Genomic DNA, 16,174 nt, shown 5'->3' with positions numbered 1-16,174 from the left:
TGTTGGTGTGCTGTGGTTTCTTGTCACTCCTTCACTTTGTGTTGGTGTGCTGTGGTTTCTTGTCACTCCTTCACTATGTGTTGGTGTGCTGTGGTTTCTTGTCACTCCTTCACTATGTGTTGGTGTGCTGTGGTTTCTTGTCACTCCTTCACTTTGTGTTGGTGTGCTGTGGTTTCTTGTCACTCCTTCACCATGTGTTAGTGTGGTGTGGTTTCTGGTCACTCCTTCACTATGTGTTAGTGTGCTGTGGTTTCTTGTCACTCCTTCACCATGTGTTGGTGTGGTGTGGTTTCTTGTCACTCCTTCACTATGTGTTAGTGTGCTGTGGTTTCTTGTCACTCCTTCACCATGTGTTGGTGTGCTGTGGTTTCTTGTCACTCCTTCACCATGTGTTGGTGTGCTGTGTTGTTTCTTGTCACTCCTTCACTATGTGTTGGTGTGCTGTGGTTTCTTGTCACTCCTTCACTTTGTGTTGGTGTGCTGTGGTTTCTTGTCACTCCTTCACTTTGTGTGGTGTGTGTGGTTTCTTGTCACTCCTTCACTATGTGTTGGTGTGCTGTGGTTTCTTGTCACTCCTTCACTATGTGTTGCTGTGCTTTCTGGTCACTCCTTCAGCATGTGTTGCTGTGCTTTCTGGTCACTCCTTCACTGTGTGTTGGTGTGGTTTCTGGTCACTCCTTCATTATGTGTTGCTGTGGTTTCTGGTCACTCCTTCACTATGTGTTGCTGTGCTTTCTGGTCACTCCTTCAGCATGTGTTGCTGTGCTTTCTGGTCACTTCTTCACTGTGTGTTGGTGTGGTTTCTGGTCACTCCTTCATTATGTGTTGCTGTGGTTTCTTGTCACTCCTTCACTATGTGTTAGTGTGGTGTGGTTTCTTGTCACTCCTTCACTATGTGTTGCTGTGGTTTCTGGTCACTCCTTCACCATGTGTTAGTGTGGTGTGGTTTCTTGTCACTCCTTCACCATGTGTTGGTGTGGTGTGGTTTCTTGTCACTCCTTCACTATGTGTTGCTGTGGTTTCTTGTCACTCCTTCACCATGTGTTGGTGTGGTGTGGTTTCTTGTCACTCCTTCACTATGTGTTGCTGTGGTTTCTTGTCACTCCTTCACTATGTGTTGCTGTGGTTTCTGGTCACTCCTTCACTATGTGTTAGTGTGGTGTGGTTTCTTGTCACTCCTTCACTATGTGTTGGTGTGCTGTGGTTTCTTGTCACTCCTTCACTATGTGTTGGTGTGGTGTGGTTTCTTGTCACTCCTTCACCATGTGTTGGTGTGGTGTGGTTTCTTGTCACTCCTTCACCATGTGTTGGTGTGGTGTGGTTTCTTGTCACTCCTTCACCATGTGTTGGTGTGGTGTGGTTTCTTGTCACTCCTTCACCATGTGTTGGTGTGCTGTGGTTTCTTGTCACTCCTTCACCATGTGTTGGTGTGCTGTGGTTTCTTGTCACTCCTTCACTATGTGTTGGTGTGCTGTGGTTTCTTGTCACTCCTTCACTTTGTGTTGGTGTGGTGTGGTTTCTTGTCACTCCTTCACTTTGTGTTGGTGTGCTGTGGTTTCTTGTCACTCCTTCACTTTGTGTTGGTGTGCTGTGGTTTCTTGTCACTCCTTCACTTTGTGTTGGTGTGCTGTGGTTTCTTTGTCACTCCTTCACCATGTGTTAGTGTGGTGTGGTTTATGGTCACTCCTTCACTATGTGTTAGTGTGTGTGGTTTCTTGTCACTCCTTCACCATGTGTTGGTGTGGTGTGGTTTCTTGTCACTCCTTCACTATGTGTTAGTGTGCTGTGGTTTCTTGTCACTCCTTCACCATGTGTTGGTGTGCTGTGGTTTCTTGTCACTCCTTCACCATGTGTTGGTGTGCTGTGGTTTCTTGTCACTCCTTCACTTTGTGTTGGTGTGCTGTGGTTTCTTGTCACTCCTTCACTATGTGTTGGTGTGCTGTGGTTTCTTGTCACTCCTTCACTATGTGTTGGTGTGGTGTGGTTTCTTGTCACTCCTTCACTATGTGTTGGTGTGCTGTGGTTTCTTGTCACTCCTTCACTTTGTGTTGGTGTGCTGTGGTTTCTTGTCACTCCTTCACTATGTGTTGGTGTGCTGTGGTTTCTTGTCACTCCTTCACTTTGTGTTGGTGTGCTGTGGTTTCTTGTCACTCCTTCACTTTGTGTTGGTGTGGTGTGGTTTCTTGTCACTCCTTCACTATGTGTTGGTGTGCTGTGGTTTCTTGTCACTCCTTCACTTTGTGTTGGTGTGCTGTGGTTTCTTGTCACTCCTTCACTATGTGTTGGTGTGCTGTGGTTTCTTGTCACTCCTTCACTATGTGTTGGTGTGCTGTGGTTTCTTGTCACTCCTTCACTATGTGTTGCTGTGGTTTCTTGTCACTCCTTCACTTTGTGTTGGTGTGCTGTGGTTTCTTGTCACTCCTTCACTATGTGTTGGTGTGCTGTGGTTTCTTGTCACTCCTTCACCATGTGTTGGTGTGCTGTGGTTTCTTGTCACTCCTTCACTATGTGTTGGTGTGGTTTCTTGTCACTCCTTCACCATGTGTTGGTGTGCTGTGGTTTCTTGTCACTCCTTCACTATGTGTTGGTGTGCTGTGGTTTCTTGTCACTCTTTCACTATGTGTTGGTGTGCTGTGGTTTCTTGTCACTCCTTCACTATGTGTTGGTGTGCTGTGGTTTCTTGTCACTCCTTCACTATGTGTTGGTGTGCTGTGTTTTCTTGTCACTCCTTCACCATGTGTTGGTGTGCTGTGGTTTCTTGTCACTCCTTCACTTTGTGTTGGTGTGCTGTGGTTTCTTGTCACTCCTTCACTATGTGTTGGTGTGCTGTGGTTTCTTGTCACTCCTTCACTATGTGTTGGTGTGGTGTGGTTTCTTGTCACTCCTTCACTTTGTTGTGTGGTGTGGTTTCTGTCACTCCTTCACTATGTGTTGGTGTGGTGTGGTTTCTTGTCACTCCTTCACTATGTGTTGGTGTGCTGTGGTTTTCTTGTCACTCCTTCACTATGTGTTGGTGTGCTGTGGTTTCTTGTCACTCCTTCACCATGTGTTGGTGTGCTGTGGTTTCTTGTCACTCCTTCACTATGTGTTGGTGTGCTGTGGTTTCTTGTCACTCCTTCACCATGTGTTGTTGGTGTGCTGTGGTTTCTTGTCACTCCTTCACTATGTGTTGGTGTGCTGTGGTTTCTTGTCACTCCTTCACCATGTGTTGGTGTGCTGTGGTTTCTTGTCACTCCTTCACCATGTGTTGGTGTGCTGTGGTTTCTTGTCACTCCTTCACTTTGTGTTGGTGTGCTGTGGTTTCTTGTCACTCCTTCACCATGTGTTGGTGTGCTGTGGTTTCTTGTCACTCCTTCACCATGTGTTGGTGTGCTGTGGTTTCTTGTCACTCCTTCACTTTGTGTTGGTGTGGTTTCTGGTCACTCCTTCACCATGTGTTGGTGTGCTGTGGTTTCTTGTCACTCCTTCACTATGTGTTGGTGTGGTTTCTGGTCACTCCTTCACCATGTGTTGGTGTGCTGTGGTTTCTTGTCACTCCTTCACCATGTGTTGGTGTGCTGTGGTTTCTTGTCACTCCTTCACTTTGTGTTGGTGTGCTGTGGTTTCTTGTCACTCCTTCACCATGTGTTGGTGTGCTGTGGTTTCTTGTCACTCCTTCACCATGTGTTGGTGTGCTGTGGTTTCTTGTCACTCCTTCACTATGTGTTGGTGTGGTTTCTGGAGGTGAACAAACCTCTATTAAATAATATAACCCAGGGGTGGTGAACAATCCTCTATTAAACAATATAACCCAGGGGTGGTGAACAATCCTCTATTAAACAATATAACCCAGGGGTAGAGGTGAACAATCCTCTATTAAACAATATAACCCAGGGGTGGAGGTGAGGTAGACAATCCTCTATTGAAACAATATAACCCAGGAGGTGAGGTAGACAATCCTCTATTGAAACAATATAACCCAGGGGTGGAGGTGAAGTAGACAATCCTCTATTGAAATAATATAACCCAGGAGGTGAGGTAGACAATCCTCTATTAAAACAATATAACCAAGGTGTGGAGGTGAGGTAGACAATCCTCTATTGAAACAATATAACCCAGGGGTGGAGGTGAGGTAGACAATCCTCTATTGAAACAATATAACCCAGGAGGTGAGGTAGACAATCCTCTATTGAAACAATATAACCCAGGGGTGGAGGTGAAGTAGACAATCCTCTATTGAAATAATATAACCCAGGAGGTGAGGTAGACACTCCTCTATTAAAACAATATAACCCAGGGGTGGAGGTGAGGAAGACAATCCTCTATTGAAACAATATAACCCAGGGGTGGAGGTGAGGTAGACAATCCTCTATTAAACAATATAACCCAGGGGTGGAGGTGAGGTAGACAACCCTCTTTTAAACAATATAACCCAGGGGTGGAGGTGAGGTAGACAATCCTCTATTAAACAATATAACCCAGGGGTGGAGGTGAGGTAGACAATCCTCTATTGAAACAATATAACCCAGGGGTGGTGATGAGGTAGACAGCCCTCTATTAACTAATATAACCCAGGGGTGGAGGTTGAGGTAGACAACCCTCTGGTTAGAGCGTTGGACTAGTAACCGGAAGGTTGCGAGTTCAAACCCCGAGCTGACAAGGTACAAATCTGTCGTTCTGTCCCTGAACAGGCAGTTAACCCACTGTTCCCAGGCCGTCATTGAAAATAAGAATATGTTCTTAACTGACTTGCCTGGTTAAATAAAGGTAAAATTAAATTTTTTTTTTTTTAAAACCCTCTATTGAAACAATATAACCCAGGGGTGGAGGTGAGGTAGACAATCCTCTATTGAAATAATATAACCCAGGGGTGAGGTAGACAATCCTCTATCGAAACAATATAACCCAGGGGTGAGGTAGACAATCCTCTATCGAAACAATATAACCCAGGGGTGGAGGTGAGGTAGACAATCCTCTATTAAACAATATAACCCAGGGGTGGAGGTGAACAATCCTCTATTAAACAATATAACCCAGGGGTGAGATAGACAATCCTCTATTGAAACAATATAACCCAGGGGTGGAGGTGAGGTAGACAATCCTCTATTAAACAATATAACCCAGGGATTGAGGTAGACAATCCTCTATTGAAACAATATAACCCAGGGGTGGAGGTGAGGTAGACAATCCTCTATTAAACAATATAACCCAGGGGTGGATGTGAGGTAGACAATCCTCTATTAAACAATATAACCCAGGGGTGGATGTGAGGTAGACAATCCTCTATTGAAACAATATAACCCAGGGGTGAGGTAGACAATCCTCTATTGAAACAATATAACCCAGGGGTGGAGGTGAGATAGACAATCCTCTATTGAAATAATATAACCCAGGGGTGGAGGTGAGGTAGACAATCCTCTATTAAACAATATAACCCAGGGGTGGAGGTGAGGTAGACAATCCTCTATTGAAACAATATAACCCAGGGGTGGAGGTGAGGTAGACAATCCTCTATTAAATAATATAACCCAGGGGTGGAGGTGAGGTTGACAATCCTCTATTAAATAATATAACCCAGGGGTGGAGGTGAGGTAGACAATCCTCTATTGAAACAATATAACCCAGGGGTGGAGGTGAGGTAGACAATCCTCTATTAAATAATATAACCCAGGGGTGGAGGTGAGGTTGACAATCCTCTATTAAATAATATAACCCAGGGGTGGAGGTGAGGTAGACAACCCTCTATTAAATAATATAACCCAGGGGTGGAGGTGAGGTAGACAACCCTCTATTAAATAATATAACCCAGGGGTGGAGGTGAGGTAGACAACCCTCTATTAAATAATATAACCCAGGGATGGAGGTGAGGTAGACAACCCTCTATTAAATAATATAACCCAGGGGTGGAGGTGAGGTAGACAACCCTCTATTAAATAATATAACCCAGGGGTGGAGGTGAGGTCGACAATCCTCTATTAAATAATATAACCCAGGGGTGGAGGTGAGGTAGACAACCCTCTATTAAACAATATAACCCAGGGGTGGAGGTGAGGTAGACAACCCTCTATTAAATAATATAACCCAGGGGTGGAGGTGAGGTCGACAATCCTCTATTAAATAATATAACCCAGGGGTGGAGGTGAGGTCGACAATCCTCTATTAAATAATATAACCCAGGGGTGGAGGTGAGGTAGACAACCCTCTATTAAATAATATAACCCAGGGGTGGAGGTGAGGTAGACAACCCTCTATTAAATAATATAACCCAGGGGTGGAGGTGAGGTAGACAATCCTCTATTAAATAATATAACCCAGGGGTGGAGGTGAGGTAGACAACCCTCTATTAAATAATATAACCCAGGGGTGGAGGTGAGGTAGACAACCCTCTATTAAATAATATAACCCAGGGGTGGAGGTGAGGTAGACAACCCTCTATTAAATAATATAACCCAGGGGTGGAGGTGAGGTAGACAATCCTCTATTAAATAATATAACCCAGGGGTGGAGGTGAGGTAGACAACCCTCTATTAAATAATATAACCCAGGGGTGGAGGTGAGGTAGACAACCCTCTATTAAATAATATAACCCAGGGGTGGAGGTGAGGTAGACAATCCTCTATTAAATAATATAACCCAGGGGTGGAGGTGAGGTCGACAATCCTCTATTAAATAATATAACCCAGGGGTGGAGGTGAGGTAGACAATCCTCTATTAAATAATATAACCCAGGGGTGGAGGTGAGGTAGACAACCCTCTATTAAATAATATAACCCAGGGGTGGAGGTGAGGTCGACAATCCTCTATTAAATAATATAACCCAGGGGTGGAGGTGAGGTAGACAATCCTCTATTAAACAATATAACCCAGGGGTGGAGGTGAGGTAGACAACCCTCTATTAAATAATATAACCCAGGGGTGGAGGTGAGGTAGACAATCCTCGATGGCTGCAGTCCTGCTTGTTTTCTTACCTCAATGCCTTTCATTGAACTGTTAACTTAAACTAACTCCAACTTCCCTCATACTGGCCGCAGATACATAAAAATGGTATCCACGAGTGCATATGACTCTGGGGAAGTCAATATTTAAATGATATATGGATAAATGTTTTATTGAACCTTTATTTAATTAGGCAAGTCTGTTAAGAACAAATTCTTATTTACAATGGAGGCCTACACCGGCCAAACCCGGACGATGCTGGGCCAATTGTGTGCCGCCCTATGGGACTATGATACAGCCTGGATTCGAACCAGGGTGTCTGTAGTGACGCCTCTAGCACTGAGATACAGTGCCTTAGACCGCCATGCCACTCGGGAGCCCAAACCTGGATAAAGGGACTCATTGCAAAAATCCCAACCTATCCCTTTAATGGAACAATAGAATGGTCCCAAAACGTTGTACCCCACTAATCAGGCACTTCCAGGCAAGCCAAAGCAAACGCTAAAAGTGCTTGAAAGATTTCAAATAGTTTGAATCCAGGTCCGTTCATATTCATGCTCAGAGAGTTACCATTGATGAAAAGGCAAGAATGAAAACCATCAGACACTGCGGCCCTCCAGGCCCAGTGCTGGTCTCGGATCAGTTTAGCCTTTTCCATCACAATGAAGACGATTACATGGACAGGGTGGATCTGATCCTAGATCAGCACTCCTACTCTGAGTGCTATTTCCTCCCTGATTGACGGATTGCTCCCTACTGACTGTCTGACCTGACCAGAGGATCTCTCTGTCTTCAATCTCTGTGTTTCTTCTCCCCGTTGTCCTAAGGCAGGGGGGGGATAATTTACAATGATCAGCTATGTCTGTGTCTGTGTGTGCTTGTGCATGTTTGTCACTGTGTGAGTCTGGCAGGAAATGGTTCTCCCCTATCTCTATCTCTCCTTGTGTCCTTCCTCCTCTGTTTACCGTAAAGTGGGTGGAATGACTGGATGGATGGACTGTAGTAGACTCACATCATATAGATTCTGTCTAATTCCTAATTCAACAAGGCTCCACAACATTACAGTATTGTCCCTGTTCTCCCTATTGTTCTTTCTTTCATCCTTTCTTTCATCCTTTCTTTCATTCTTTCTTTCATTCTTTTTTTAAAAACATTTTGTTTTTGTTGTTTCCTCAAGTTTTAAGTTTATCTGGCATGTGTTATAAATACAGTAGAACTCTTACTCACCAGAGCTCAACAACATTATAAAGTCATTATAATAGTCATTACTGATACAGCATCAGTCTTTGCCATTCATTACAGTGTTCCCATCGCCTTTGTTGTCAGACAGACCATTCATTACAGTGTTTTCCATCACCCTTGTTGTCAGATAAACCATTCATTACAGTGTTTCCATCACCCTTGTTGTCAGACAAACCATTCATTACAGTGTTTCCATCACCCTTGTTGTCAGACAGACCATTCATTACAGTGTTTCCATCACCCTTGTTGTCAGACAAACCATTCATTACAGTGTTCCCATCACCCTTGTTGTCAGACAGACCATTCATTACAGTGTTTCCATCACCCTTGTTGTCAGACAAACCATTCATTACAGTGTTTCCAATCACCCTTGTTGTACGAGCAGACCATTCATTACAGTGTTCCCATCACCCTTGTTGTCAGACAGACCATTCATTACAGTGTTCCCATCACCCTTGTTGTCAGACAAACCATTCACCATCGCCTTTGTTGTCAGACAGACCATTCATTACAGTGTTCCCATCACCCTTGTTGTCAGACAAACCATTCATTACAGTGTTTCCATCACCCTTGTTGTCAGACAAACCATTCATTACAGTGTTTCCATCACCCTTGTTGTCAGACAGACCATTCATTACAGTGTTCCCATCACCCTTGTTGTCAGACAGACCATTCATTACAGTGTTCCCATCACCCTTGTTGTCAGACAAACCATTCATTACAGTGTTCCTAATCACTCTTGTTGTCCGAGCAGACCATTCAATATCAGTTAGGGCTTTGCTTGTTGTCCGACAGATCATACATTATCAGTTAGGGCTTTGCTTGTTGTCCGACAGACCATACATTATCAGTTAGGGCTTTGCTTGTTGTCCAACAGACCATTCATTATGAGTTAGGCTTTGCTTGTTGTCCGACAGACCATTCATTACATTATCACCCTCGTTAGAGCCATTCATTACAGTGTTCCCATCACTTGTTGTCAGACAGACCATTCATTATTAGTTAGGGCTTTGCTTATTGTCAGACAGACCATTCAATATCAGTTAGGGCTTTGCTTGTTGTCCGACAGATCATACATTATCAGTTAGGGCTTTGCTTGTTGTCCGACAGACCATACATTATCAGTTAGGGCTTTGCTTGTTGTCCAACAGACCATACATTATGAGTTAGGCTTTGCTTGTTGTCCGACAGACCATACATTATGAGTTAGAGCGTTGCTTATTGTCAGACAGACCATACATTATTAGTTAGGGCTTTGCTTATTGTCCGACAGACCATACATTATCAGTTAGGGCTTTGCTTATTGTCCGACAGACCATACATTATCAGTTAGGGCTTTGCTTGTTGTCAGGCAGACCATACATTATCAGTTGGGGCTTTGCTTGTTGTCCGACAGACCATACATTATCAGTTAGGGCTTTGCTTGTTGTCAGACAGACCATACATTATCAGTTAGGGGATTGCTTGTTGTCAGACAGATCATACATTATCAGTTAGGGCTTTGCTTGTTGTCCGACAGACCATACATTATTAGTTGTCCACACAGTGTGATTGTCATTCCTTCAGTGATGACCCATCCATATCCACTCAGTGTGATTGTCATTCCTTCAGTGATGACCCATCCATATCCACTCAGTGTGATTGTCATTCCTTCAGTGATGACCCATCCATATCCACTCAGTGTGATTGTCATTCCTTCAGTGATGACCCATCCATATCCACTCAGTGTGATTGTCATTCCTTCAGTGATGACCCATCCATATCCACTCAGTGTGATTGTCATTCCTTCAGTGATGACCCATCCATATCCACTCAGTGTGATTGTCATTCCTTCAGTGATGACCCATCCATATCCACTCAGTGTGATTGCTCCATTCATACAACAGTTTATCTTTGTGGTTGTTGTAACATGGGGTTTTAGAGGTCATGGCCTTCATTAGCCCTCACAGCGATGTCAGTGGAGAGTGTGTGTGTGTGCGTGTGCGTGTGTGTGATTATGAGCTGGAACGCTTGAGACTGTTGTTGTGAGAAGTGTTCTCATACTGTGAGACCTGGCCTCTACCCCAGAAGCAACAGCAGCTACCACCTGGCTAATCCTACTGTACTCCCAGAATATTCACATGGACCCGAATGTGGAGGTGATGTGTGTGTGTGGCGGTGTGTGAGCATTAGAGTGAAAGGGAAAGAGAGGGTCAGAGAACCTTCCACTGGGGACACATGGACTGGAGTCAGATCAACAGCACCCGGCAACGCTCCAACTCTCAAAGAACCCGCTGCGTTCCAAAGCATTTTAATCTGTGTCCACTCAGTTTTCCAAACTGTCATGCCGGACATGCTGTTCTGAGTACAACACCACAGCTGTAATTATGAAATACATCTCTACTCTGGGCACAATGGACTATGGTCACATTGTTCAACACACTCACGTTAATAAACTAGAAGACAATGAAGTAGAATGAACTACAATGAAAAATAACTTGTTTTGTGTCTGTGCAAGCTTTTGGCCATGTGTAGACTATATATTGACATGTGTCTCTGTCTCTCTGTGTGTGTGTTACAGTTTCCTGCTGGTGTTCAGCTGTCTGGTGCTGTCTGTGTTCTCCACCATCCCAGGCAATCAAAAGATAGCCAACGAAGGACTCTTCATCCTGGTAAGAAATAGCCCTCAGCCTCGGTTTCATCCCCTCCACAATAGACCCGGCTCCAGGGGTCGGATGTACCGAGCGTCTTAAAGTAGGAGGGCTGATTTAGGATCAGTTTAGCTTTTAGATACACATGGTATAAGATTAGATGGGTAGATCAGCACTTCTACTCTGAGAGGCTTCATACACACAGACCCAGATTATCCATACAATAACTCTCTTTTGTAAATCTTTTTGTAGTCAACTTACAGTGCCAACTGGCCCTGCCAACCCACCTCAACACAGGTCTAAATCAGTAATAGGTTAGCTTGAGTACCTGTCTGCTTTTGCTTTCAACATCATTATATCATGGCCTTGTTTGGCAAGACAACGACAGGTTGATGAAAGCAGACTGGAACCTAGCTACAGTAGGTTGATGATATACTGTTACAGTGTAAACACTGGTTATTCCACTGAATCTTTCTCTCCCTTTATTTGAATACACTAGAATTGTAAAAGTATTGCTCCAAAATAAACACAATTTTTCAGACCTAGGTTCAAATACCATTTGAAATCTCAAACTTTAGGAGCACACACACACCAATAGCTTTTATTCTTCAGTTTATTGAAAAGTCATTGAAAATAGATGCTGTCAATTTGGAATTCACATTACAGTTTACTTTCTTAATTGATTGCCTTCAATTCGAATTGACCCCATTCACACACACACACACACACACACACACACACACACACACACACACACACACACACACACACACACACACACACACACACACACACACACACACACACACACACACACACACACACACACACACACAATAGGGTACCTACAGTGAACCCACTGTACATTTTCCATGCTGATCTACACCACCCAACTCTCTCTCTTTCTCCCTTGCTCTCTTTTCTCTCGCTCCCTGCCTCTCCCGCCTCTCTCTCTCCTCCTCTCTCTCTCTCTCTCTCTCTCTCTCTCTCTCTCTCTCTCTGTCACCAGTTAGTGTTCTCTTTCTTCTTGTTTTCCCATGACTATTTAGCTTCCTCTTTATCTCTCTCTGTTCAACCTTCTTCAGCATTTATACTATGAGTACTTCCCTGTCTCTCTTTCTTTCTACCCCCCATCTCTCTCCCTCTGCCTCTTATTAGTTCCTCCCATTTCTTTCTGCCTTGCTCTCTCTCTGCCTCTAACTAGTTCCTCCCATTTCTTTCTGTCTTGCTCTCTCTCTGCCTCTAATTAGTTCCTCCCATTTATTTCTGTCTTGCTCTCTCTCTGCCTCTAACTAGTTCCTCCCATTTATTTCTGTCTTGCTCTCTCTCTGCCTCTAACTAGTTCCTCCCATTTCTTTCTGTCTTGCTCTCTCTCTGCCTCTAACTAGTTCCTCCCATTTCTTTCTGTCTTGCTCTCTCTCTGCCTCTAACTAGTTCCTCCCATTTCTTTCTGCCTTGCTCTCTCTCTGCCTCTAACTAGTTCCTCCCATTTCTTTCTGCCTTGCTCTCTCTCTGCCTCTAACTAGTTCCTCCCATTTCTTTCTGTCTTGCTCTCTCTCTGCCTCTAACTAGTTCCTCCCATTTCTTTCTGTCTTGCTCTCTCTGCCTCTAACTAGTTCCTCCCATTTCTTTCTGTCTTTCTCTCTCTCTGCCTCTAACTAGTTCCTCCCATTTCTTTCTGTCTTTCTCTCTCTCTGCCTCTAACTAGTTCCTCCCATTTCTTTCTGTCTTTCTCTCTCTCTGCCTCTAACTAGTTCCTCCCATTTCTTTCTGTCTTGCTCTCTCTCTGCCTCTAACTAGTTCCTCCCATTTCTTTCTGTCTTGCTCTCTCTCTGCCTCTAACTAGTTCCTCCCATTTCTTTCTGTCTTGCTCTCTCTCTGCCTCTAACTAGTTCCTCCCATTTCTTTCTGTCTTGCTCTCTCTCTGCCTCTAACTAGTTCCTCCCATTTCTTTCTGTCTTGCTCTCTCTCTCTGCCTCTAACTAGTTCCTCCCATTTCTTTCTGTCTTTCTCTCTCTCTGCCTCTAATTAGTTCCTCCCATTTCTTTCTGTCTTGCTCTCTCTCTGCCTCTAACTAGTTCCTCCCATTTCTTTCTGCCTTGCTCTCTCTGCCTCTAACTAGTTCCTCCCATTTCTTTCTGTCTTGCTCTCTCTCTGCCTCTAACTAGTTCCTCCCATTTCTTTCTGTCTTGCTCTCTCTCTGCCTCTAATTAGTTCCTCCCATTTCTTTCTGTCTTGCTCTCTCTCTGCCTCTAACTAGTTCCTCCCATTTCTTTCTGCCTTGCTCTCTCTGCCTCTAACTAGTTCCTCCCATTTCTTTCTGTCTTGCTCTCTCTGCCTCTAACTAGTTCCTCCCATTTCTTTCTGTCTTTCTCCTCTAACTAGTTCTGCCTCTAACTAGTTCCTCCCATTTCTTTCTTTCTTGCTCTCTCTCTGCCTCTAACTAGTTCCTCCCATTTCTTTCTGCCTTGCTCTCTCTCTGCCTCTAACTAGTTCCTCCCATTTCTTTCTGTCTTGCTCTCTCTCTGCCTCTAATTAGTTCCTCCCATTTCTTTCTGTCTTGCTCTCTCTCTGCCTCTAATTAGTTCCTCCCATTTCTTTCTGTCTTGCTCTCTCTCTGCCTCTAACTAGTTCCTCCCATTTCTTTCTGTCTTTCTCTCTCTCTGCCTCTAACTAGTTCCTCCCATTTCTTTCTGTCTTGCTGCCTCTAACTAGTTCCTCCCATTTCTTTCTGCCTCTAATTAGTTCCTCCCATTTCTTTCTGTCTTTCTCTCTCTCTGCCTCTAATTAGTTCCTCCCATTTCTTTCTGTCTTGCCTCTAACTAGTTCCTCTGTCCTCTAACTAGTTCCTCCCATTTCTTTCTGTCTTGCTCCCATTTCTTTCTCTGCCTCTTAATTAGTTCCTCCCATTTCTTTCTGTCTTGCTCTCTCTCTGCCTCTAATTAGTTCCTCCCATTTCTTTCTGTCTTGCTCTCTCTCTCTGCCTCTAACTAGTTCCTCCCATTTCTTTCTGTCTTTCTCTCTCTCTGCCTCTAATTAGTTCCTCCCATTTTGTTCTGTCTTGCTCTCTCTCTGCCTCTAACTAGTTCCTCCCATTTCTTTCTGTCTTGCTCTCTCTCTGCCTCTAACTAGTTCCTCCCATCTCTCACTTCCTTTTCCCCTTACTCTCTCACTCATGTCACTCCATCACTCCAAAACAAACAGCGCACCCTGTCAGTTCATCGAAGTTACTGCATTACAGACAGATGATGGGTGTAGAATAGAAGACAATAGAATAGCACGCAGTAGATTTCAAGAATATTTATTAGTTTGGTTTAGATTAGTTTAACTTTCATTAATATTTGTATTGGTGGACAACTTTTGACTCTTCTCTATACAGTGATCTAATTGGTGGACAACTTTTGACTCTGCCAGATAGTGATCTAATTGGTGGTTGATACCAGGCTCTGATAGTGACCAGCTTGGCCAATGACGTCCATCTCTATGTACTCATCTATGGTCAAGCAAACTGGAGCGTTGGTTGGATTGTCTATGTGCTGTGGATCTATGTGGGTGTAGAGTCCAGACAATACAGCAGTGCCTATGCTGTCAGGATCTACGTTGGGGGTGTTCTTGTGCTTGAAGATCCGCTGCAGAGAGAGTGTGACACACGAACAGCAGTGCTGAGAGACACGCCACCGCTATTAGAACCAAGAGTCAGCTGGGACTGAGGAAAGAGAGAAGGGAAACTTGTCCACCTGGCGCCACGCAGCCTGGAGCACACACACACACACACACACACACACACACACACACACACACACACACACACACACACACACACACACACACACACACACACACACACACACACACACACACACACACACACACACACACACACCAGAAACTAGCAAAGTTCGCTGTTACGAGAAGAAAGGTTCCCACCTGTTCCCACCTGGTATAACCTGCTGTTGAATCTCCAAACATTCCCCCGATACCCAAATGTACTCGATACATTTTGTCAGGAAAAAGGTCCAATTCACACACTTATCGAGTGAAAATCCCTGGTCATCGCAACTGTCTCTGATCTGACTCACTAAACACAAATGCTTTGTTTGTAAATTATGTCTGATTGTTGGAGTGTGCCCCTGGCTATCTGTCAATAAAAAAAATGCAAGTTTACTTTTGATACTTAAGTACATTTTAGAAATTCCATTTACTTTTGATACTTAAGTATATTTAAAACCAAATACTTTTAGACTTTTACTCAAGCAGTATTTTACTGGGTGACTTTCACTTTTGCTTGAGTCATTTTCTATTAAGGCATCTTTACTTTTACTCAAGTATGACAGTTGAGTACTTGTTCCACCACTGGGTGTTGTCGTATCCTCTCTCACCCAGATGTTGTGCCTCCTGGTCCGGATCAGGTCCCGGAAGGACACGCGGTAATTGATCTGACAGATGTACTGTTGTGGGAGTATATAAATGGGAGCTCCTACACCTGTCCCCCCACTCCCCCCACAGAGCTTCTCTGACCTGACAAGGAACAGTCAATCAAATGGACGGAACAGTTGGTCACTTATCTATTTCTTTATTTTCGATTTGATACTTTTCTACTTCTTTACCTTTAATATTGAGTATTCCATTGTTGAGGAAGAGTTTACCAGTAAGCATTTCACTGTAACAGCTCTCGTTGGTGGTAGAAAGAGTAGACCAAGGCTCGGCGTGGAAAGTGTTCATGATTTCAATTTTTAAAAACACTCAAAACAAACTCAAAACGTCACCGTTCTGTCAGGCAACAGTAACTAAACAGAAAACAAGATCCAACAGCCTAATGGTGGGAAAAGGGCTGCCTAAGTATGATCCCCAATCAGAGACAACGAAAGACCCGAGTCACACCCTGACCTAACCAAACATAGAGAATAATAAGGATCTCTAAGGTCAGGGTGTGACATGTACTGTTTACAGCCGTTGTATTCTGTTCCCCTGACAAATAAACTTTGATTTGATCAATGAATTTGATTGACACTATTAAGACATTACTTAATCAGATTGAATATACTACAAAAACAGTTTTTTTTGTGCCAACTGCCAAGCAATACATGTTGAAGCCAACAAACTGTCCTGTCTACAAATGTGATCAGTATTGTGGTGAAAGTCCTACTCCAAACTTACAAAGTATATACTTTTTACTCCATACATTTTCCCTGACACCCAGAAGTACTCATTTCATTTTGAATGCTTAGCAGGACAGGAAAATGGTCCAATTCACACACTTATCAACAGAACATCCCTGGTCATCCCTACTGTCTCTGATCTGGCAGACTGACTAAATACAACATGCTTTATTTGTAAATTATGTCTGAGTTTTGGAGTGTGCCCCTGGCTTTCCGTAAATACAAATC

The 16,174-nt window shown here is 43.8% G+C and overlaps 1 protein-coding gene across 1 annotated transcript in view; it reads left to right on the top strand.

Annotated features, from left to right (window-relative positions):
* The window catches only part of LOC118372217 (potassium voltage-gated channel subfamily KQT member 4), a 152,677-nt gene that overhangs the window by 100,156 nt on the left and 36,347 nt on the right, over positions 1 to 16,174 (top strand). Inside the window, exon 2 of the mRNA XM_052472568.1 lies at positions 10,718 to 10,808. Coding sequence (XP_052328528.1) covers positions 10,718 to 10,808 — 91 coding nt within the window. The remainder of the gene's footprint in view (positions 1 to 10,717; positions 10,809 to 16,174) is intronic.

The sequence above is a fragment of the Oncorhynchus keta genome, chromosome 20, assembly GCF_023373465.1.
Source record: "Oncorhynchus keta strain PuntledgeMale-10-30-2019 chromosome 20, Oket_V2, whole genome shotgun sequence".
NCBI lineage: Eukaryota > Metazoa > Chordata > Actinopteri > Salmoniformes > Salmonidae > Oncorhynchus > Oncorhynchus keta.
This window is presented reverse-complemented; position numbering and strand designations above follow the sequence as displayed.